General features: G+C 41.6%; 1 protein-coding gene across 1 annotated transcript; it reads left to right on the top strand.

Annotated features, from left to right (window-relative positions):
* Positions 1 to 19,392: 19,392 nt before the first annotated feature.
* SPRY2 (sprouty RTK signaling antagonist 2) lies at positions 19,393 to 24,494 on the top strand. The gene is made up of 2 exons (XM_043581418.1): positions 19,393 to 19,897; positions 22,698 to 24,494. The coding sequence occupies exon 2, from the start codon at positions 22,749 to 22,751 to the stop codon at positions 23,694 to 23,696; it is 948 nt and encodes a 315-aa protein (XP_043437353.1). The 5' UTR covers positions 19,393 to 19,897; positions 22,698 to 22,748; the 3' UTR covers positions 23,697 to 24,494.
* Positions 24,495 to 24,582: the final 88 nt, after the last annotated feature.

Raw genomic sequence — 24,582 nt, 5'->3', positions numbered from 1 at the left:
AAATAAATAAATAAACTTTAAAAAATAGCTTTTGTGAACAAGATAAAGACACACATTTAAGTTGATTTACATAGGATGAAAAATTCATAAAGAATTTATTCATAAAGAAATTAATTCCTAAAGAACCCATCTTAGGAAAATGTAAGCTTTCAGTGAAAAGTTTCCAAGTTCAGTTGTTTCGAAGTATCAATTTGATCATCAGACGAACACCTTCATAGTTTTCTGAAATTTTTTAAGGTAATTCTTTCTTCATGAGAAATACTATGCAAATGCTAAATATGTAAAGTCCATTCCCTCCTCCTCAGCATTATGTGGATTGTTGCAGCTCTATAGAGCATCACTGAAAAAAAAAAAAAAGAAAAAAAAAACCCTAATAGCTCTATCATTAGAATAATCTGGGTAGAAAATTAAATTAAGCACTTAGGGAAATGCAAAAGATGTGAAAAGCAGTGCTGGACCTAACAAACTTAAAATATATCATCTGAAAAGACAGAACTAAAAACAAATACATAAAAAAAATTAGAGAACAATTATGTGAGTCCAATAGTAAATGTAAAAGTTGAAGAAGGGTGCTCTGGTCTCTTTAATTCCCACACTCTAATGCAGAGTGACTTTATAAGTAGGCTAAGTAAGCATTAGTCCACATATCTCAGTATGAGAGGCAAAGGGCATGACCCCCCTTCCAATAATATCTCCCAAAATTCCCACTTTGGGGCAGTTGTCTATGTGGCTCGTAGGTCCTAATTGAACATGCACTCATGTGTACAAACCCTCTCCAAACTCAGGATGAAGGAACATAGCAGCACAATGGGGTCAGTATCAAATCAGTCTTAGCCCTGACTGCTCCTACCCCATGATCCAGAATTGGGATCCTGCCATAAATCCTCCTGACCCCAGAGCCCTGCTTCAGGAACTGTGTCTTGTCTTTACTTCAATTCGTGCCTGGTACTCCGGGCCTTCCAGCACTGGAGTCCTAGAATATACACACACTTCAAACACTCACCCTCCCCGTTCTTTACAGAGCGTAGAAATCCCATACCTAAACTCCGCCGTAGCTATGGCTGGATCTCGGCCTCTCGCTAACATTGTCACTTGCCTACAACTTTACCTGGTGTTGTCTGGGGTGTTAGGATGATCTGACCCTCCAGCTTATCAAGGTTGGGTAAAGTTTGACTTAGGAGCTCTGGCTTTCTACCCTGTTATTTTTCCTTCACCATTCATGGAGCACTCCTCACAAAGATGCCTTTTTGAGAGGAAGTATTGTAATTTCTATCAAGGAAATGCAGCTCCTGTCTTCCCTGCTAAACAGCACCTCCCCCACTCTTTATTGTCTATTGCTTGGAGATTGCTTCATTCTCCACTCTATTCCCAAGGGCCTGTCCATTTTCTAGAAGCAACCCTTCTCCCGTCTGCTCTATCTTACTAGCAGCACTGTCTCTGAAACCTACCATTAGAAACACCTCCTTTGAAAGCTTAGAGATTCTCCAGAGCTCCTTATTAAATGCATATATCCCTAGGCGAAACAGAAAAAGTTGAATATGTATAGACAGAATCTTCACATTAAACACCTTTAAGACACAGAATATAGTACTATAATAAAGAATATAATAAAGATTTAGAAATGGTTTAATACAAGTATTTGATAAATGAATAATATATATGGCTCAACATACTCTACTCCGTGAAAGCCAGGATTCCCAGAAAACCAACTGATGAATTCAGTGAATTCTAAAAATCTTTAATTATAGTTCAGACAGCAATATTAACTAAATTAATGAATTTCCAAATATCTTCTATATAGGAAGGTATAGATTGCAGTACTGATACAACAAGGCATTTAATAAAAAAAGGTAATTGTCCAGTGATAATGTCACTCCGTCAATATTATTTACTAGCGTAAAGATGTTCAAATAGCCTACTGACTACTAGATCCGTTTACTGAGAATTAGTTATACAAGACTAATACTCACCCTAATAAATTAAGAATAGTTGTGTTTTATGTCCTCCTTTATGATATGAGAAAGGAAAAGTTCATTTAAAAAAAAAAGGATTATGGGGCACCTGGTTGGCTCAGTCAGAAGAGCATGGAACTTTGAACTCGGGGTCATAAGTTCAAGCCCCGCGCTGTGTGTGGAGACTATTAAAAAATAGTAATAATAATAAACTTGAAAAAATAAATTTAAAAAGAATTATAATTATCTAGATAGCCCAACTACAGTATCACTATTAAATGTTAGGAAAGAATCTATTTTCACAAACTACATTGACACATGTTTCCAATCAAGGAAAGACTTGTATGTAGAAAGGGTATTTAAAGATCAAACAATTATAATTTCTTCTGCTGTCTTTTCACTCTCAAGTTGGTGAGCTAACTATTGCAGGAAACCAGCAGAGGGAGCACCGACCATTGTTTTTTTGTATGTGTGCTCTAAAAACAAAGGGACTATCTTTTCTTTACACTTTAGACACTTTATCAAGATTGGCAAAACCTTCGTAAAATACAAATATGATTTGTGACTGATAAATTTTCTTTTCAATCGTTTTTATTAAATCAGTACTGAAACATTTTCTTTGTTAATATTTTAGTTAAGAAAGTAACACATTTTGTACAAAGTGAAACAAATCAGGAAAAGAAGTTTAAAAAGTTAATAATCTCTTACCTCCCCTTGAGATCCTCTGTGTTATAAACAGACTTGTATGTGTCTTTTCATATCCTCATTAAAACAAGGGGGAAAAAAGTTGTAGGAGTTCCTCACTTGTTTTTTTTAAGTGGGGTCCTACTAAAAAAAGCCTATCTGTAGGTAGCAAAATACCATGAAACATCCATGAATATGCAGTGGATTCAAGAGGAAGTATCAAATAAACACAATGTGAAGCCATATAGAAACCATGTGTGTACAGAGGGTCAAAAGCATAGAATACCAAAATGATATCAGTGCCTTCCACATGGAAAAAAAAAAAAAAAAAAAACCTAAACACATCTCAATGAATGTGTGGATCTGGAAAAACAAATAAACAAGCCAGAATGCTCAATGCCCTTTTAAAATGCCATGAGGAATACTAGGTGAGTTAATTTCTAGTATACAATTTATATTACCAAGCTCTTCACAAAACAAAAGGAAAACAAAACAACCATAATAAAACACAACCACTCAAACTTTTTAAAAAGCGGAATGTATTAAAATGGATTTTTTTTCAAATTCACAATATTTCACATATTTCAATTGAAGTAGTGGACCAAACCCTTTCCATTCAAAGCTGTGTTCCATTCATTTGCATAATTTAACTGGAAAAGAAAAAAGGATGTAGCCATAGATATGGCCAGAAGAGGCCCTCCATCCCATCCCATTGAGAGAATCCATGGATTTCTCTATAGGTTCCTACCCTCATCCAATCTCACCTCTTTGCAAAGAGAACCTTCTAAATAACTGGTTCCAGGTCCCAGAGAGACCTATCTAGCCGGCTGGTAGCTAACTTCTGAAGATTTATCTTTGTGAGCCCAGGAAAGTTGCAGAAGCTTCCATAGCCCTGGCTGTCTCCCCCCTTCCAGTTAACTCAAACAGCCTTCCTTATTTTCCTCTGTGTCTCTGAATACCCACTTTAGACAGAACCTACTAGAGGTTTCCCTCACCTTTGCCAGTTCCCTATGCACCTTGATCATATAGCATGTGGCTATGAAGGAAACATTGCAGGGGTGGAAGGAAAGGGAAAGAAAGGGATGAAAAGAGAGAAGGGAAGAGAAAGATAGAGCAAAAGAGCAAAAGAAAAGGCTGAGAGAAAGCTGACCAGCATAGGAAGGGAAATTCCCTACAGGGAGGATTATAGAAAGAATTCCTTCCGGAAGCGGGGAGTAATTAATCAGCCGTGATTTCCTTTCCATCTCCCCAAAGCAGAAAAAGTCATTTTATCTGATTTATTTTTCTCCTTTTTGCTAAGAGACTTAGGGATACCAAAATTTTTTCAATGACCGCGCCTTCGTGAGAAAATAAGAGAACACAGCATACTGATCCTCATTTGATAGATGAGGAAAACTGAGGAATGGAGAGGTCAAAAGCCTGGCTCAATGTCACAGGAAAGGCAGTCATAAAGTTAGGATAAGACCCTGGGTTCTTGACTCCAGCCCTTTACTTTATCCACAAAGTCAACACAAGCAGTCTAGATTTGTTATCTCACCCCCTTCTTTCTCAAAGGCTGAGTGACAAAGAGTGCTTAGTGTGATACTGAGTGTAAATGACAGCACAGGAAGTCCATTCTCAGGGCAAGCTGTGAGACTGGCAGCTGAACGGGAGGCTAGAAAGCAAGTCTGTGCAGAGCACTTTCAGTCTACACTCGCTATCTCACCCCTGCAGCAGCCAGAGTCTGCAGGACCATGGGAGGAGATGTGAGGCTGTCGGGAACATCAGCAGGTTCAGAGTCCACTTAACTCATCGAGTCCTGAGCATCTCTTAGCAAAATGAAAGGCTGTGACTTAACCAGGAGGGAAGGAGTCACCTACAGAAGTGGGTATTTCGTATCATTCAGAATACGTGATTTATATAACTCACATATGAATTCTGAATTGTATTCTGTAGTCATTTATATGATCGTATACATAATTATTGTGCAAATTTTCGAGGAACATTGTTTTCTGACATGCTATTAACCTCAGAATTGAATTCTTTGAAACCTGTTAATATGGTTCTCAAGGAAGTCTATCCAGTCACATATCACATGTTTGAAGTTAGAAATGCTGAAAGTAAAGAAATGTTACATCTAAACAGGTTCAGGATGTATCAACCATATATGCAAGAACATTTATACGGACACCACACCCACTGCTGCGTTCACAGGCTTCACCTGAGCCATGGCGTATGTACAAAGTAAAGTGTGCCGGTCTAGCTTACAGCTCAAAGACGGATTTATTGTGCTGTTATGGCACTGTCATTTACTCAAAACACAAAGAAAAAGAAGAAGATGAAGAAAAGAATAGAAACAGAAGCCTACAGTAGTTTAATTCTATGTAAATTCCATTATTATCTTCCTGTAAACATACTTTTTACTGTAATTGTTTTATTACAAATGAGTAATCTCTTTAACAAAATGAAGGAGAAAAATAAACTTATCATACAGATGAGAAAGCATCCCGAAATTTAATTAAGTAGTTTCTTATAAATGCTAAGCTATGATCAGTAATTCTTTTTGTAATTTTCAAGTAGTGGTCAAAATAGCATATGAAAGAGATGTGTTACCTAATCTTTATATCTAATCTTGACTGTTTAATTATATTTAAATTGATTAAAAGAGATGTAGTGCCCTAAAACTTGACAGATACTCAAATACATTTCCTTCCTAATTCTAAATGTCCACAAGTTGTGAAAAGCTAATCTCTGACACACACACTGACTAATCATACAATATTTCCATATAGAATGGATCTGTTCAAAGTAACAGTCATCTATGAAATAAAGAGTAATCATCACAGAAGGGAGTTGTTTTCTGTCACTTATTTATACTCAAATTTCTAATTATTCTTAAAGTCAATCAGAAGTTGGCAGATTTTTCCAGAATCCAGAGGGCAAACATATTCAACAAGGGAGACACACACAGAGACACAAAGAGACAAAAAGAGTCCACAATGTACTTTCTAAAAATACCAGACTACTTCAGTTACGACATATGTACTAGCTTGGGGTTTCTAAATCAACAGACTGAAGAAAAACTGCCTTGTCATCAGAACTTCGAAATATATGGATCTCACGAGAAACAAATACGCGAAGCTGTAGATCTACAACCAAACTCTGTCTGTAAAAGAAAACAAATTTGAGCTGTCCACGTTGAGCAACTTGACCAATACACTAGAAATTGCACCGAAACTATTCTGACAGGAGACTGGGCTCATTTTCCTTTCCAAAGTGAGAAGAGAATAGATAAGAGACGCGCATCGCAGCAAACAGAATGCAAAACTGAAAAGCCTAAATAAAAAAAGACCGATGAAAGCATAACATTAAAAAGAGAAGTGTTTAGCTGTTAAATCATCCAAATTGCTTTGCCAAATTTTGACATGCTTGACTTCCTGTAGTAAAAAAAAAAAAAAAAAAAAAAACCTCTTCTTTTTTTTGTTTTTGAAAAAAAAGAAAAAAGTGAGGAAAAATAACCAGCTGTTCCTTGTATAGTTCAGGAAACGAGTTTGATTTATTACTTTAAGGTTATTTTTGAATGAGCTGCTTGTGGCAGCCAGAGTGCAAGAAAAGTCACTGAGGCCTGTCCACTTGAAGGGCTCAAACTGTTTCCTGAACAGTCCTTCACTCTGCACCTCCGACGGCTATTATTGACAACGTGTGACTGGGGCCTTCCAGGATTTTAAAACAGCAGGGGTCCCGGCCAAACAATCGGGCTGTCAATTACCTTTTCCCCTGTTGTGAAAAAGGGACCCAAGACAATGCAACTTCTCAGCAGGGAGGTGTGCGGCTCCAGCACGTAACCCCCTCTCGCACCGTTCGGCATTCAAATCCAAGTAAATGCCTGGTGCCTTCACTTTTGTCTGCGTGTGTCAGCTCCAACCAGAATTACTGCAAGGTAGATGTCTCCATGGAAGGATTTTTACGTTCTTGCTAGGGCAAAATGGACTCTGGATATTGTTGTCTCTGGGCTCCGTGGACATTTTTTTCTGAGATCCATACAGACACAAAGAATGCCCCGCTCCCAGCCCCTTTCTGTAGGCTTGTCCTCCAGGAACGCCCAACCCTCTCTACCTATATTGTGGCTTAGAAACTTCCTGTGGGCATTGACGACTTGCTGTGAGGACTGTCCATCATCCCGCCCCTTTGTCTGGCAGTCACTGCCATCCGAATTTGACTGACTGAGGAAGCCTGAGTTATTTGTAAAGAACAACAAGGCTTTTCATTCATAATTTTAGTAGGGGGACGGGGTGCTAATGACTGAGCTTGAATAACTAGGGAATGTGGTATTCAAGGCAGGAAGAAGCCCAAACCGGCTGCCAAATGAGGGAAGGAGAGGATGTAGGTGAAAAGTTCCTGGGTAAAAAGCCAAACAATGACATGAGGATCACACATATATACAAATACAAATCAAGTTTTTAAAAGGTGAGACAATCGAAAAGGTGGAAGCAGGAAGGAGGGCAGGGAAAAATCTAACAGGATTTCATTAGCTTTGGGGTCAAGTTACATGGCAGAGTTTACAGAATCCGAAACCCATAAAGTGTCTACGGAGGAAGCGATCTTTTCTTCCACTGCTGGTTCTCCTACAAAAACAAAAAGTTAAAAAAAAAAAAAAAAGAAAGAAAGAAAAGAAAAAAAAAAGTAAAACTGGTTTTCACTCTCTTTTGGTACCTTTCATATGTTCAGACAAAGAGAGTTTGTTTTCCGAGGGTATTCAGCCTGGCAATCAAGTCTGGGTTCCAAAGAGCTTACTTTCGGGGTTTCTACTGAATTTTATGTGCATGCAGCATAAACACAATATGTAATAATTTTACATACCTGCTGCTTCCCAGGAGGAGAAATTATAAAAATGTAAATTTCTAGTTGAGTAACTGTATAACTCAGTATTAGGAGATTTATTTTTCTTGCTACAATAATAAAATCTTGGTTTGGATTTTCTTTATTAAGAAATTAAAAGTATCACATTGACATTTTTACATGCATGATTTTATACACAGATTCATAGGAAATAATCCAAAATAACAATGTTGCACATTTTAAATCTATTACGAAGTAGCAGAATGATGCAAGCTGCTTTTTAAAAAACCATTGTAATTCCCTAAGTGAAGAATGTTTCAGTCATTACTAGAAAATGTTTACTATGTCTCTTTTGTTAAAGCAAGTTAGCGAAAGGTAAAGTTGAACAATAAAAAAATGCTGATTTACGTGGAAAATAAATTTCCACATACAAGTTTTAGACAATGAGATTCTTTAGGTTTATCTAGCTCTACTGAGTCTATTAGGACTCATGGTCTTAAGGAGTACAGAGGGCTACTGAGGCCCGAAGTCAAAGTTCAGACTCTGGGCTGGGTGCCTTACCTTACCCTAAGTTCTTACATCATAAACTGACCCAACAAATATTCTTTAAAACTGAGGCGGTAACTACAAGTACTGTGCGATTATAATCCATTATCTCATTTCATTGTGACAAACATCCCATTCTGATCAATAAAGAAACTGAGGCACAGAGACCCTCCAGTACTTTTCAATACTTTCCAACTATTTCCACTGGAATACCCAACGAAGGCAAAGGACTGTAAATATGCTCCTGCAGCATTCCAAAATTAACCTTAAGTAGGTCTCAAGTGGGATTTCATCATCATCATCATCATCATCATCATCACCACCTCATCATCATCATGGTCATTATTAGCTGCTTGTGTTTTAAGAATTTAAGTGAATGAAACTACGCGCACCATGTTTATCTTATGGCTGCCTGTGTCCCCCGGTATATCCTGTGAATCCTTAGTGTTTCCCCCCCACTTTACTGAGGTATAATTTAAAAAATTGTAATATATTTAAAGTGTACAACGTGATGATTTGATATATGTATACATTGTGAAATAATTCCCACAAGCAAGTTAATTAACATGTCCATCACCTTACATAGCAACTGGTTTGTTTGGATTTTTTTCTTTTCTTTTGGTGAAAACACTTAAGATTTACTCTCTTAGCAAACTTCAAGTATACAATACACTATTTTTAACCATAGTCATCATGCTGTTAGAACCTCAGAACTTATTCATCCTATAACTGACAGTTCATACCCTTTGATCAACCTCTCCCAATTTTCTCCGTCCCCTAGCCTCTGACAACCACCATTCTACACTCTGTTTCTATGAGTTTAAATCCTTAGGTTGTTGAGAACAGGTTTAAGTAATTTACCTCAAAACTTAGAATTAATGATTAGGTAAGAGTTCAATCACAGTCTAATGACTCTCGATTCAAAACCAAGTGAAGACCACCATGCCCTTTCACTTAGAACCCTTTGGAACTCAAAGCTCAGGCCATGGAACCATGAATGGCATATGCCATGTTTGGCCAGGCCCCTGTAGTACGTATATTTTGTTTTTCACTCCAGACTTCCTTGTCAACTGCCTTGGCCCTCTCATGTAAGTATAAATGTTAATAACCAGATCTCTGGGGCACAAGAAAGAAAGAAAGAAAGAAAGAAAGAAAGAAAGAAAGAAAGAAAGAAAGAAAGAAAGAAAGAAAGAAAGAAAGAAGAAAGAAAGAACGAACGAACACCTTGATTTTAGCATTCAGTGATTTCTTTATTGTAAACATACCCATCTTGGCTGATTTTCAAACCTAATATTGCTAGGTGTAGAGACAAGAAGAGATATCCACAATCAGCCCTTGCAAGCAGGTATGAGCCTGTTCTAGCATCTTCATCTATCTATACTTTGTTTGATGTCTATTCTATTTTCTGTTCTTGTTCTTGGTGAGCTATGAATCTCTATTATAGTCTTGTTATAATAACACAATGACTTTCATTTATTGAAGAGTTATTGTAGGTCAGACTTCTAAAATTCCAATGCATTATCCCTCACAACGATGCTTGGACATAAGAATAGTTTTATCCTCACTTTTTACTACCACTGTGTGTGGGGGGTGAGGGTTGGGGGAAAGGAAACTAAGACAGTGGAAGATGGAGAAATTTATACAAGTCCTCCCTCTGAGATCAACCTAAATCAGACTATGTAAAAGATCTTATCATCTGATTTTTTTTTAAATCTCCAAGTGGAATTCTAATATGCAGTCAGGGCTGAGAATCACTGAATTTGAAAACAAAGCAAGGACTCTTGTTATTTGAAAAAAAATATTTAATAAGTTGCCAACTGAATGTGGCTAACTTTATGTTAGGTCTTGAATAAAGCTTAATTCACACTTCTATAAAGGATTTTTTAAATAAATATTCATCAAATATTAAGCATAAGTGGGATTTGATGGAAGTCATCAAAATATACTAGAGATTTTTGGTAAAATCCCCACTCTATTACTGAAGTACACTAAATCCCTCCCAATCCCAGCTGATTTGATTTATAATACATGCTGAGCAGGAATGCTGGTGACTACCACATGGAAGATGCCTTTTGCCACTTAAGTACCATGGACGCAGGATGTCTGACATTATATTAAATTTCAGAAGTATCATGATCCACTAATAACCGGAAAAGTGGTCAAGAAGATAGGGCATGAAAGCAACTTATTTTAACAATTCTATAAAGTTCTTGAGAAAAGCATGCCAAATACAGGAACACAATCATTTTTTGCCCCCAAACCTGGCACTGCCTGATTTTGAAATGCCCCTATGATGTCTTGAATATACTTACTTATAGGACTTTTTAATGCAATTAACATATTTCACCTTCTATCTAGAACTGTCTTAGTTGACCTCCACTATAAAGTTACAGTACTACAAACATAAGGGTCTTTTTTTTTTTTAAGTTTATTTATTTATTTGAGAGAGAGAGAGTAAGCAAGCAGGGGAAGCGCAAAGAGAGGGAGAGAGAGAATTCCAAGCAGGTTCCATGCTGTCAGTTGGGCTGCAGAGCCCAACGTGCGGCTCAATCTCACAAACTGTGAAATCATGACCTGAGCCGGGATCAAGAGTCAGATACTTAACCGACTGAGCCACCCAGGCGCCCCGTACAAACATAAGGGCCTTTTTCACCCACACTCTCTGTATATATTCAGAGAAATGTTAAATTCTTTAACAAAACACTTAAAATTTGTACTGCCAACCAACCAACCAACCAACCAAACAAAAACAAATGCTAGACCTGTAAACTGGAGACCAAAGAAATCAACTAGCCAACTGTCTTGTTCAGAGACTGCCTCCTTCATGAGCCTTGTTAAGCATTACCTCTATTGGCCCAATATACCCTCAAGCATCAGTAGAACCCAGATGAAAATTGGCTTAGTAGATTCCCTCAAATGGCTTTCTGGTACCTTCATGGCTATTTGCCTCATCTCCTCATTAGATTTCCTCTAAGAAAGTAGGTAATGCTCATCTCACATCCATTGATCAAAGTCATAGAGCCAGCAGCTCCCCAGGCCTAGGCCATGAAGACAGGAATTCTGCTCCTAGAAGGCCACACCACATTGATACTAAATAAGAGGACTCGATACGTACTTGCTGATATTAAATAAGAGAGAGCACTTGATATCTACTTGATTTCCCAAAATGCTGTAGAATAGGACTCCTTACATAGCGCAAGACTCTCAACCTAAGAATTGCATTTGACTGTTATTATTCTGAGTCATATGCAAATTCACCTTTACACAGTCACAATAATCTAAGGAATTTAGGACAGTGAAATAGAGCATTCTAATATACAACAAATATCTCTGCAGACAACGTTTAATGTAAGTGAACATACATCTTCCACCCAACAAGAGATGGGGCTTCAATACCATTTCAGACACAAGGCTCCATCCCCAAAATATACAGTGAAATTCAGTGTGGGACAAGAGCCCAAATGCTGAAGTCACTCTCAAATAAGAGGGAACTCACACTTCTCTAGCTTGCAGATTTCTTGAACAAGGAATTCAATGAGTACACATCCCAGTCTGAAACAACCACATCAGCTTAAATAGGTCCCTTTGTCCCTAAAGTACTTTATCTACCCTGAGGAGATCATACATGAAAACAAAACAAAACAACAACAACAAAAAATCAATGTAAGCTTAAAGCTTCTATAGAAATATTAATAGCTGAATATAGCTAAATACAGTCATTAAAACTTGTTCTAAACCTGGGTTCTTACTTCCACGTAAGTGCAAATAGGATACATAAAGTAAAGCAAATTGTGCTTAGTGATTTTAAAAAACTTTTTTTAAAATGTCAAGGCAAAACAGCTAATTTCATCAAATAAACCACCTAACCCAAGTTAATTGAAATTATCTTGGTGGCCCACTGAGAGCTCCCCATATGGTAGGCTTTATATCATCCGATCCTTATAGCAACCCCTTTACAAATGGGAGCTAAGGTTTATTACCTCATTTATTCTTTATTCATTCATTCATTGCATTTAAAAATAATGTTTGAGTTCCTTATTTGTGTCAGGCCCTTCAGTGCTGTGGGTAAAACGGTAGGCAAAAATCTAACTTGGATTCCTGACCTCATGGAGCTTAAAATACAGTGAAGGGGACAGTTACTAATTGATTACCTAATCACACGTATGCTTGTAGCAGAGAAGGTCAGGAGAGGAAAAAGGGAGATCTGACCTATTCAGAGAGGTCAGAAAAGCTTCCTGAGAACAAGGTAACTGCTAGGTGAAAGATTAGTAGGAATCAATTTGGGAAAGGCCAGAAAAGTGAATGGGGGAATAGCATATACAAAGGCCCCGTTGCAGGAGAGATGTACTTTGAGCACCCAAAAGGTAGTAGTTATAGCCATAGGGCAGACAACAGAGGAATGCGGTGTAACAGGATGCTGGGATGGGAAAGGGGCTGGCTGGATGGTAGGACCTTGAAGTTGGGTTAAGGACTTGGATCTTTATCCTAGGAGTAATGAGAAGCCAGGGTGGAACTTAAGAATTAGGGGATCGCATTGCCCAAAGTGACTCGAGACCAAATCTAAATCCAGGTCTTGAACTCCCAAAGCCTCCAAAACCTATTAGGACATTTGAGAATCCTACCTTCAGTATCATTTTCTTTTAGCAATTACAGCTAAAATTAAAAAATTAAAAAAAAAAAACAAGGAATAATAATTTTGAAGCCCTAATTTCTCATTTTTCAAATGCATGACTTTAGTATCTTTTAGGGTATAATGCAACTTTGTCTCTGCATGATGTCAAACTAGGGTGAGACGAATATTTAGCAAAATGGCAAGGAGATTTTCATATAGAACATGAAAGTCAAAATTGTTCACTATTTGGTGGCTTTCTTGCAACTGTGTATAAAATAAGTTCTTGAAAGTTAACAAGTGCTAACTCCTTTCTTCCCCCAAGTTTGTTTGTTTGTTTATTGTTGAGTAATCTCTACACCCAACATGGGGCTCAAACTGAGGATGCCAATATCAAGAGTCACATGCCCTTCTGACTAAGCCAGTCAGGTGCCCCAGTGCTAACTTCTTAATTTGACACTACAGATTAGTACTTAATTTTAATTATTAATATGGTCATATTTTTGCCAAATGTACTTTTCAAAGTAAGAAATTCACAAGGGTTTACTTTTACCTATATTCTCTAGCCACCCATCACCAGCCTGTTTATTAACTGCTTTATTATATACTTTAAGAATAGGTGTTGGGGCGCCTGGATGGCTCAGTTGGTTAAGCGTCCAACTCGTGATTTCCTCTCATGTCATGATGGGCTCTGTGTTGATGGCACAGAGCCTGCTTAGGATTCTCTCTCTCTCCCTCTCTCTCTCCTTCTCTCTCTCTCTCTCTCTCTCTCTCTCTCTCTCTACTCCTTCCACACTTGCACACTTTCTCTCTCTCTCAAAATAAATAAACTTAAAAAAAAAAAAAGAATAGGTGTTCTCTACAGGCTTCCTTCCTATTACACAAAACTTCCATAGGGATTTATTTATTTATTTCCATGTTTATTTATTTTTGAGAGAGACAGAGATACAGAGAGAGAGAAGGGGAGGGGCAGTGAGAAAGGGAGACACAGAATCTGAAGCAGGCTCCAGGCTCTGAGCTGTCAGCACAGAGCCCCATGGGGCTCGAGCTCATGAACTACTAGATGACCTGAGCTGAAGTTGGACACTTAAACTGACTGAGCCACCCAGGCGCCCCAGAATTTATTTTTTAATTTTATAATATTTGCTATTTCAGTGATTGAAAATCATGGTGTTAACAAACATGTTCCATTCACTTCCATGATAATGTCCAGGCTAGAGGAATGACTCTTAAATTCTGTCATTAAAAATTTCAGGGTGCTTGGATGGTTAGGTCAGTTGAGGGACCTACTCTCAATTTTGGCTCAGGACAGGATCCCAGTGTGGTGAGTTCAAGCCGTGTGTTGGGCTCTGCACTGAGCCTGGAGACTGCTTAGGATTCTTCCTCTCTCTCCCTCTGTCCCTCTCCCTTGCTCGTGCCATCTCTTTCTCTCGCTCTCTCGCTCTAAGAAAAAAAAAAATCTCTAAAAAAATTCAAAAAAACTTACCAAACTAAGAAAAAATATTTGCTTATATTAATTACACTCATTAATTTCATTCGTTAACTGAAAAGCACTACTGAGCGTCTAATGTTTACAAAGATCAGAGTGTGTGTTTTCTTTTTTTTAAGATTGAGAGGGTGAAGAATCTTTCTATTGTAGTTTCAGGCCCCTAACAAAGAAGTATATGGCAGCTCTTATATACATTCCCAAGATACCTGGGATAGTCTATCCTTTTGAAGAGTCATACTCAACACAGAGTGTGTACAGGAAAGCTGTTTTAGGGGCATCTGGGTGGCTCAGTCGGTTAAGCATCTGACTCTTGATTTAGGCTCAGGTCATGATCTCACAATATGTAGGTTCGAGCTCTGAGTGTGGAGGATTCTGTGCTGGCAGCACGGAGCCTGCTTGGAATTCTCTGTCTCTCGTTTTCTTTCTGCCCCTCCACCTTCTCAAAAATAAATTTCTCAAAAATAAATAAATAAATAAATAAATAAATAAATAAATAAATGAGAAAAGCAGTTTTATATAAACACCATAATATCCTCAAATGATTCACAACTCCCTGTAGCTTCAAAACACTTCCTGTCCAAAGAAGCAAACAAATTAAATTTGCATGCATTCTTACTCCATTTACCAAATTAAACATTTTTAGATTTGAGTTGTTAACTGATATTAAGTCAGGGCTTGCTGGCATCCTCGATATTGTGGCATCTGGTCCTTAAGAATGACTTTAGTGGAATCTGTTTGACTACATCTTCCTTAGAAAACAAGTTGAACTTTCTATGCTCTTTTGATCAAGTGTCCTCATAATGAAAAATATAAAACCCAAATCTCTTATTTATTCAGAGGCTAAAATCTTCCTACTGCTACTAAGCTTGGCCAGTAATATCCAAATACTCATTTTAATGTATGATTTTCACTTATATGAAGCTTTAGCATTGAGTTAAAAAGATTGCAGAACAAAGTGGATCAAATGTTAAAAACAAACAGAAAAACAAATAAACCTCAGGCTATTAGAGTAAAGGCAAAGCAACAATGCAGTGTTTACACTGATTAGAGTTTCTTTGCACATATCAGTCCTACAAAGGAAAAGGCTTAATCTTCAGGTCAAGGGACAAATATACTGTATTAAAAATATAATGAGAAAATCATGTTGGCCAGCAAAGAGATTCTGTTTTGCCTTGTTAGAGAACTTCAGTCCACATCTGACTTTGCATACATTGTAGTAATAACTTGCATGGTCATAGCTGGAAGATTGATTTACCAGTAGAAACCACTAGGTGGATTCAGGTTGGATATAAGGTCTCTGAAAAAGACAAGACTCCGGGAGCCTCCAGTTCAAAGTCAACTCATCAAGACCACCCTCTTAACCACTCCAGATCTTTCTCCCAGTTTGGTTAGGGATAAAGGACATCATCAAAGAAGGTTAGATGCAGAGATAAACTGTTTCCAGTTCTCCAGGCTATATAGATAAGAACTCTCCTGGTCTATTTTGAATTCCTTGGCATCTTTTAGTGTAGTCACTCCCAATCTCTCCTAGAGGCAGTATCAATGGAATTTGGAAAATCAAAGCAATTCAAAAGTTGAATGACCACAATCATGGCCACCAAATCTTTAAAAGGTCCATGATGGCAAAGCCCTTGAATTTAGGAAGGTCCCTCCTAGTAGAGACCATGCATAAATTAAGTTTTCTATTGCATTTGGGATGTGAGGAGAAAGACCTAAATAGTTTCCCTTGGAAGCAGTATACAGTATTGTGTTCCATGCCAGTTTTAATTGTGAATATATAAATAAATTGCCTTGATTATAAAACTAACAAAACAACCAAATAGTCAGTACCTATTAATTTTTCTTTCTCTCACATATCATATCACTGCAGAATTTCCCTGTAGGCATCAAAACTGGGTCTGAAGCCAGTAAGGCCAAGTGGTTTGTTCAATTTCACAAAGACACTGGAACTAGAGTTGTTTTAAAGCTACATTTTCCCATTACTACAACATAAATCACAAGCTTAGATGAGTAAATACAACCTTGAAAATACTGACTTAACTCAGCCAGCAAACCTACTGATAAAGAAGCATGTCTACACTGTCCCTATTGATGCCTTCTACTAAAACTTGGAGGCAAAATTCACAAAGGTTTATACAATGCCTCATCTAGAAAAAAAAGGTATTGAGGACAATTATACTTATAAAATGAAGTAAATCCAAACGAATACAGAAAATAAAATGAATGCAGAGATGAGATTCCAAATGTATGTCACACAATCCTGTTTAATAGCTAGGACTAAGAAAGCATGTTACTTGGTGCAACCTGAGAACTTAGAAGTGACTTTTGGTGCAGCAAGTGTTTCCATGGATTCAGTTTTTTTCAACATTAGGAAAATGGCAACACCTGTTCATGCATCAGGGTTGCTTCTCTGGAACTTTGCACAACACCTTTGAAAATGGGCTTCACTGTGAAATTTTACATTAACATTCTTTTGTAATTCTGAAATATCTTCCAAAAGTAATCCCAGTTATAACTTTGGAATGCAATGTGAGAATTAATTTGGGGATACTTTACAAGAGCTGCACCCAACATTGCATTCTGTATGTGTGTGTGTGTGTGTGTGTGTGTGTGTGTGTGTGTATGCACACATGCACATGCATACACATAAACATAATTCCTCTCTGGGGTTATAATCCACCAAGCAAATTTTGGGGACACAATATATTGTTCTATACATTACATCTAAAAAGAATAATAATTTCACTAAATAAAATAATAAAGAGTAAGTTAGAAAGAATCCACCAGGTTCTTGTTTTTACTCTGTGCTTAAGTTATAGGTTAAATGTTTTCCCAGTTAAATGCTGTGGGGGAAGGATGGGAAAGCTAGATAACATGGGATTCTTTATAGCTCATGAAAGAGAAATATTAATTCCTAGATTCTTCTCTATTGACTCAATAAAAATATAAGGTACTCTGACCAGCTGGAAGCTCCTAATTTAAATTCCATTTTATGCTTTGATCCAGAACAGTGTGTCTTCAAAAAGTTCCTGTAGTGCTGGGAGAATAACACGGGCACAAGTGTCTCCTAAAGAGCAGTCATTGGGTGCAGGGATTTGAGAAGACTAAGAGAAGGCGTATCTTCCACCTGTTCTGCCAGAGACTTGCTGCCCTCACACGGGAACAAGTACCCCACTAGCCTTGCACAACTTGCCTTTGGCCCCCAATTCCTTCTTCTCATTGATAAAAGCTGGAGCTCTTCAGAACCTTGGTACCTCATCTCGTATTCCAAACGGAATGTGTCCGAGGAGATGGTAGAGAAGGCTATCTGAATTTTATTCATTTTGAACCAGACTACAGGATATACATTTTGGACGGCAATCTCCCTCTCCTGCCCTAGTCTAGTGCCGGGGAAGAATATAGCCCCAGCCCTGCGCCGGTTGGGCGCCCCCTGGTGGCTGGATAGGCTGTAAACGCAGCGGCGCCTAAATTCACCCGGAGGCTCAAAGGACTTGGGCGTTGGACGAACAGCCAGGGCTGGGAAGACCCGACTCTCTCCTGCCCTTAGCCTCAGGGACACAGCGGAGCGGGCCGACCTAACCTTGTCCACCCTCACCGAGGGGTGGGGTGGGGGTAACGTAGGCCAGCACCCGGAAATAATGTATGCCACTTCCCCTGCCATCTCTTGTTCCAAACCCGGGACGAGTGGGGAGAGCCCTAGAGAAACATGGAGAATGAGGGCGAGAGCGCAGCGCAGTGGGGAGCGCGCCCGGGACATTCTAGAGCTAGAGCTCGGGAGAAGGCAGCGAGTGCCAGGGTAGCTACGAACGGATGTGAGCTGGAGCGGGAACCGGGGAATCAAGCACCACGTTTTCCTAGCATTATTTCAAGAATTCTAACCCCTCACGGGGGCAGGTGCTATTCGGGAGATTTAACCGTACTTCCCTGTAAAGTAAAAACAATCTGTAAATTATTAGAATCCAGTAACAGGAGTGTCTGGGGGGGGGGGCGGTAATTTCCCACCGGTGCTCCCACGTGCAAGCACGTTTCTTAGTAAATGAACGGCAGTTAGAGCAACGCTTATCTACGCGTTTTCTATCTTTATGTTTCTACTTTTTTAAGTGGGAAAATACAGACCACCTTCAAAATGTACAATAGGATCTTTTTGGGATACGTTCTAGGTGACAAAGAGGAGTCGGAAATGATGACTTCTGGTTGAGTGAAGGAAATCTGCAGTGGAACAGTGAGCCCCCTCCCGTTTCAGAAGCCCGTCATGTCGACCTTGAGTTATCCTGTATGTGTTATTGAATTAAATACTTTTTAAAAGGCATAGACTGTAGAATTTCCTTCACCTACTGCGTCAAACAAAACAAAGATCTTCAAAAAGCCTCCATCTATAGCTAATTCTTGAAAAAAAATCTAATATTAAAACAAAAACTACAGAGCGACACAATTAAAAGCAAATCTCGGCCACAGGATAAAGTACTTGAAACCCGAATCTGCATTCCGTTCCTCTCCTACAGGGCTGTGAGGTGGGGGAGGCGGTTTGTGCTGGTGCCTGGTGTATAATCGGGTTAATCCAGAAGACAAAGAATAAACCAATAGCCCTCCCACCTCACTTCCCGCTCCCCTTCCCCTCCCCCCTCTCCTCTCCCCGTCGCCCCCTCGAGGGGGAACAGAAAAGGGGAGAGGTGGGCTTGAAATGGATTCCGAATAAACCCTTAAAACCTGCAACTTGTTTTAATGCTAACACTGCGTGGCCCGGATTAGTTTTAAATGTTCATTCCCTTTTTTCCTAATGGCAAGGAAAAAGTTCCATAAGTCAGTCCGAGCCTAAAGCTCGTCCTCATGGCCTCTGGGGAACCTTAAGGTCAGTGTTTCCTTGAAACTAGATAAACTGACCCCGCCGTGCCCAGCCCGGCCCCGCGGGCGTCCCGCGTGACGGCGCCCGGGCTGCAGGACCGGCCCGGGGACGCGCGGGGCGGCGCGGTTGCCCTTTTGAATGCCTCCTGCGGCTCGGAGCGCTGGCGGGCGCTGAAGTGTGAGTGAATGTAGCCCCGCGGAGCCAATGAGCTGGGACCGGATGCGATATATCCTCTGGGACAACAACTGCTCTGTTCCGCCTCGGATCCACATGACGCCATTTACTGCTGCCGCGGCCGCCGCAGAGCTCCCTGCCTCCTCCGGAAAGGCGAGGGCGCAGGCCAACGGCGAGCCCCCCCGGCCGGGCCCCAGACCCTCCTCCTCCTCCTTCACCTCCTCCTCCGCACCCACCGCCCCCGCCTCGGCCTCTCCGCCGCGCCTCCACAACGCCCAGTCTGCACCGCCGAGAGCCGCGCGGCGCAGCGCGAGCGGAGGAGAGGGGCCGGCGGAGCGCGCAGCGCCCAGGCCCCCGCGCCCGCCCGGCCCGGCCCGCGCCCCCGCGCCACCTCCGCTCCGACGCGGCCGCGGCCGCACGACTTGGCCATCTGGCCTTAGATTCTGTGTAAGGCCGTTTTCTTTTTCTCCTTCGCTCATCTGCCAGGAAAGGAGACTCGCCGTTGGCGCTTCGGCCTCCAGTTCATTGAGAAAAAGGAAATACTCCGCGTGCGTTTCTAGAAGGGGGGTCGCCCCCAGCCCCGAACCCCGGAGTGTTCATCGGCTGGGGACTTGGCTCGGGATTTTCCTCGCCTTTTTTCCTCCCGCCGATCGCTCGGAACTTGGACTGAAGCAGAGTTAGGAAGAAGGGGGAAAAGTTTGCATCGGGGCTGGATTTTATTTGCACATCGCTTGGAAGAAGAGAATCCAACGGAGAGGGGTTGGTGCAAAGCCGCGATCACGGTGAGGCACGTTTGGCTCTTACCCTCCTGGCGCCGTGGCCGGCGCGTTGTGGGCAACATGGAGTAGATGCAGTCGGACCGGGAGTGGGGTCTGTCTTTCCTCAGGCCTCCCTTTCTCTAACCCCGCAGGTTCCCAGGGGGGATCCAGGGAGCTGCCTGTGGAACTGCCTCGCCCCAGGCTCGGCCTGCCTTGGCGGGGGCAGCAGTGCGCGCCGGGTACGGTGTCCCCAGCCCCAGGACCCCACGCGCCCGCGCTCTGGGGGGTTGGGGTGGCGGACCGCTCGTCGCGAGTCGGCTGCTGGCCCTACATTGACCGCGAATTCGGCGCTGAGAGCGGGAGAGGGAGGAGGAACACTTTGTGTTTTCCAGGTCCCCGTTGTAGGCGCCCGCATTTCTAACCTGTTCCGCTCCGGGGAAGGCAGGTCCTGGGTGAGGCTGTCCCGAGGCAGGGGCGCCAGCGGGACCGGGGACTCGCGGGTCGGGTCGCTCGCCTCACGGGGGCAGCGAGACCCCGCGAGTGAAAACTGGGCAGGGTGCCCGGCACCGAGGCTAGCCGGGTGCGGGTGGGAACGTCGCCCTGCCGGACGCCGGGGCTACGCTTCGGAAGTGGCAGCTCTTTCTTTTTTCCGTTCTCTGTGGTCGGCCTGGGTCACGCTTTTTTTATTTTTGGAAGATTGGGCTGACCGAGCACAGGAAGAAAGTCATCAAGCGGTCGCGATCGTTTTCCATTACCTGAAAATAGGTACCAAAAGAGGATAGTTTTATTTCCTTTGAAGGGCTGATTTACTTTTTAGTCGCTGCTGCTGCTTTGAATTCGGGATCTTGTGCGTTTTTACAAAGCCATTTCTGTGCTTGCCCCACCCTTGTGCTGAAGTCCTTTCCCCTTAATCCTTAGTCTGATCACACACAGTTCTTCATGGGGGTTTCTAAGCACTTTCGGAGTGGGGAGTGGGGGGTGGGTGGCGTGCGCTGCGAAGGAGGCCAGAAATGTGCAGCAGTCATTTTTGTTAAAAAAAAAAAAAAAAAAAAAAATCCCTCCCAACCCCCCTATCAAAGATGCTAAAACTGCAAGCAAATCTGCGCGAAAGTTTCCAGACCAGGGATCTGCGTCCTGCAGACCCGGTTTGTTCAGTGAGGCCCTGGGACTTGCCCTTCCTTTATAAAGCAATTTTCCTTTCACTTTTTCTCTCCACCCAAAAGGAGATGGGTGTGCGGATCGCAGGCAATGCCCCTTCGGTCAGTGCGTGGTGGAGTTGCCCAGTGTACGTGGGTTAGACCTGTCCGGGCAGCGGGTAAGTCAGGGCTTTCGGCGGCAGGGCTCGAAACCTGTGCCCGACACTCAAGGGCCTTAGCCAGAACGCCCTGCGGTGGGCTGCGTGACCCCTGCCTGGGGGCGGAGTGGCTCCCTCCAGTGCTCTGGGGTGGGGTATATTTTAGCCCGTAGGTCGGGAGGGGGAAGTGTGCTCCAGCGTTTCAAGGCACGTCCCCTAGGGAGGCGCCGGCACCCCCCCCCCGGCCCCTCCTGCTTGGCAGTCTTCGGATTGTGTGCAGGGGGAGGGCAGTTTAGCCCCTGGGCTGCGTTAGTCTCCCCGGAGAAAAGTCCCCCGGGGCTCCGACTGAGTCCCACCTGCTGGGGACGGTGTTGGGACGCCGATAGAGCCGATAAAACGGAGTGAAAGCAAAGATCAACGTTGTCTTGTCTGCCTTTCTGTTGGAAGTGAGATCCGGTTTCCAGCTCTGCCTTGTTCCGAGTTGGGAGGCGTGTGTCACCTGCCTGCGTCTCTCTTATAAAAATCGGAGAGTGGATGAAGGTCCACTTTTGCCCGTTTTTGTTCATTGTAGACTTGCCAGAGGGGATGATAGTTTTGAAATATACAGAGGGATTGCAATTACTTGTCAGAATGATAGATTTGAGACGTGACACCAATTTTTGAAACACTTCCTGTTATCACTAGTCGGTTTATGTCCTGAACTATTAAGGTTTTGGAAACGGGCAAAGCCATTAAGATTTTTGGCTGTAAAATATTTGATCCTCAAGTTGTTGAGAAGTTGAAAATAAATTCGGCTGCTGGTTGATGATTGTGTAAGTTTGCTTTCTTGTGTTGCTGGCGCTTAATAGGATTTGAATGGATTTGTTTTTAATTTATAACTTTTGCTACTGTATACTTAATAATGCATGACTGTTGTAAAATTTGTAACTTCCTTGGGGGGGTGACTATTTTCTTTTTTGCAAGTCACATTCATTCTACGGTATTCTAAAAAGTTCCTGAATACTGGATAAGTCATAGTTAAAGGTATCTGATGTAAAAACAGACAAAATAAGAACCAAGAAAGAATTTCTAGGCTGCATTTATTGATGTTTAAGGCAAAAATGACCACAACAAACTTAAAAACCTATTTCCAATTTTGAAAAAGTATTCAACTTTCATGTACATGTATGTCGGTGGCAATGTTATGGTCTAACGTTAGTTTCTTGCAATCTTTACTTTGAGCCTGAACCTTGCAATTTTATGTTCATTTGAATAAGGAATCTTATTCCTTGAATAAGGAACCTGTGTGATTGAAACAAAGATCAGCTTTGTGTAACTACACAACACAGGATTAGAGAATTGTCTAATCCTTCCATAACCTGCACTTTTTGATATGGTATTGGTCATATGGCTATTCTGGTAGCCTCCATAGCCACTCCATTTCAAATCCCGTTTCTCTAGGGGAGTGGAAAGCCAAGAGTTAATCCAGGTAGGCGGAGAGTGGGAAGTATCCTGGAGTGTAAACCAGCTTTTTCCTCTTGGTTTCCGCAGGAATTCAGATGTGTTCTAAGCCCGCTGGAGTGACCACACTTCCAAGACCTGATGGAGGCCAGAGCTCAGAGTGGCAGCGGGTCGCAGTCCTTGCTGCAGACACCCCGTGACGGTGGCAGGCAGCGCGGGGAGCCCGACCCCAGAGATGCCCTCACCCAGCAGGTACACGTGTTGTCTCTGGATCAGATCAGAGCCATCCGAAACACCAATGAGTACACAGAGGGGCCTACTGTGGTCCCGAGACCTGGGCTCAAGCCTGCTCCTCGCCCCTCCACTCAGCACAAACACGAGAGGCTCCATGGTCTGCCCGAGCACCGCCAGCCCCCCAGGCTCCAGCACCCACAGGTCCATTCTTCCGCACGAGCCTCTTTGTCCAGATCCATCAGCACAGTCAGTTCGGGGTCTCGGAGCAGTACGAGGACAAGTACCAGCAGCAGTTCCTCTGAACAGAGACTGTTGGGACCATCTTTCTCCTCGGGACCCGTCGCTGATGGGATAATCCGAGTGCAGCCCAAATCGGAGCTCAAGCCAGGTGAGCTTAAGCCACTGAGCAAGGAAGATTTGGGCCTGCATGCCTACAGGTGTGAGGACTGTGGCAAGTGCAAGTGTAAGGAGTGCACCTATCCTAGGCCTCTGCCATCAGACTGGATCTGCGACAAGCAGTGCCTTTGCTCAGCCCAAAACGTGATTGACTATGGGACTTGTGTGTGCTGTGTGAAAGGTCTCTTCTATCACTGTTCTAATGATGACGAGGATAACTGTGCGGACAACCCGTGTTCTTGCAGCCAGTCTCACTGTTGTACACGCTGGTCTGCCATGGGCGTCATGTCCCTCTTTTTGCCTTGTTTATGGTGTTACCTTCCAGCCAAGGGTTGCCTTAAATTGTGCCAGGGGTGTTATGACCGGGTTAACCGGCCTGGATGCCGCTGTAAAAACTCAAACACGGTTTGCTGCAAAGTTCCCACTGTCCCACCCAGGAACTTTGAAAAACCAACATAGCACCATTAATCAGGAATATGACAGTAATAAGGATTGTCTTTTTTTGTTGTTTGTTTTTTTTTTTTAAACGCATATGCAACCAACTAAACAGTTAGAATCTTGGCACTGTTAATAGAGGGTTGGGATAGCCTTCGCTGTTTGCAGTGAAATGCTTTTTGTCCATGTCCCGTTTTAACTGATACGCTTGTTAGAACTCAGCTAATGGAGCTCAAGGTATGGGATACAGAACTTGGGGACCCACGTGTTGCATAAGCTAAAACAACAGGCACTCCCAGGCAAAGTTTTTGTTTGTGAATAGTACTTGCAAAATTTGTAAATTAGCAGATGACTTTTTTTTCCCCATTGTTTTCTCCAGAGATAATGTGCTATATTTTTGTATATACAATAATATTTGCAACTGTGAAAAACACGTTGTGTCATGCTATATGGCACAGTCACAAAATATTATACTAATATGTTGTACATTCGGAAGAATGTGAATCAATCAGTATGTTTTTAGATTGTATTTTGCCTTACAGAAAAGCCTTTATTGTAAGACTCTGATTTCCCTTTGGACTTCATGTATATTGTACAGTTACAGTAAAATTCAACCTTTATTTTCTAATTTTTTCAACATATTGTTTAGTGTAAAGAATATTTATTTGAAGTTTTATTATTTTATAAAAAAGAATATTTATTTTAAGAGGCATCTTACAAATTTTGCCCCTTTTATGAGGATGTGATAGTTGCTGCAAATGAGGGGTTACAGATGCATATGTTCAATATAAAATAGAAAATATATTAACGTTTGAAATTAAACTGAGCTGTTTTGTCTTATTTTACCTTTGCTTTGTTTTTGTTTTTTGAAGTGAAAGAGACCACATTTTATGTTAAGGTTAGCATTTCC

The sequence above is a fragment of the Prionailurus bengalensis genome, chromosome A1 (genome assembly GCF_016509475.1).
Source record: "Prionailurus bengalensis isolate Pbe53 chromosome A1, Fcat_Pben_1.1_paternal_pri, whole genome shotgun sequence".
NCBI lineage: Eukaryota > Metazoa > Chordata > Mammalia > Carnivora > Felidae > Prionailurus > Prionailurus bengalensis.
The sequence above is the reverse complement of the archived record's forward strand: the minus strand, read 5'-3'. Positions and strand labels throughout refer to the sequence as shown.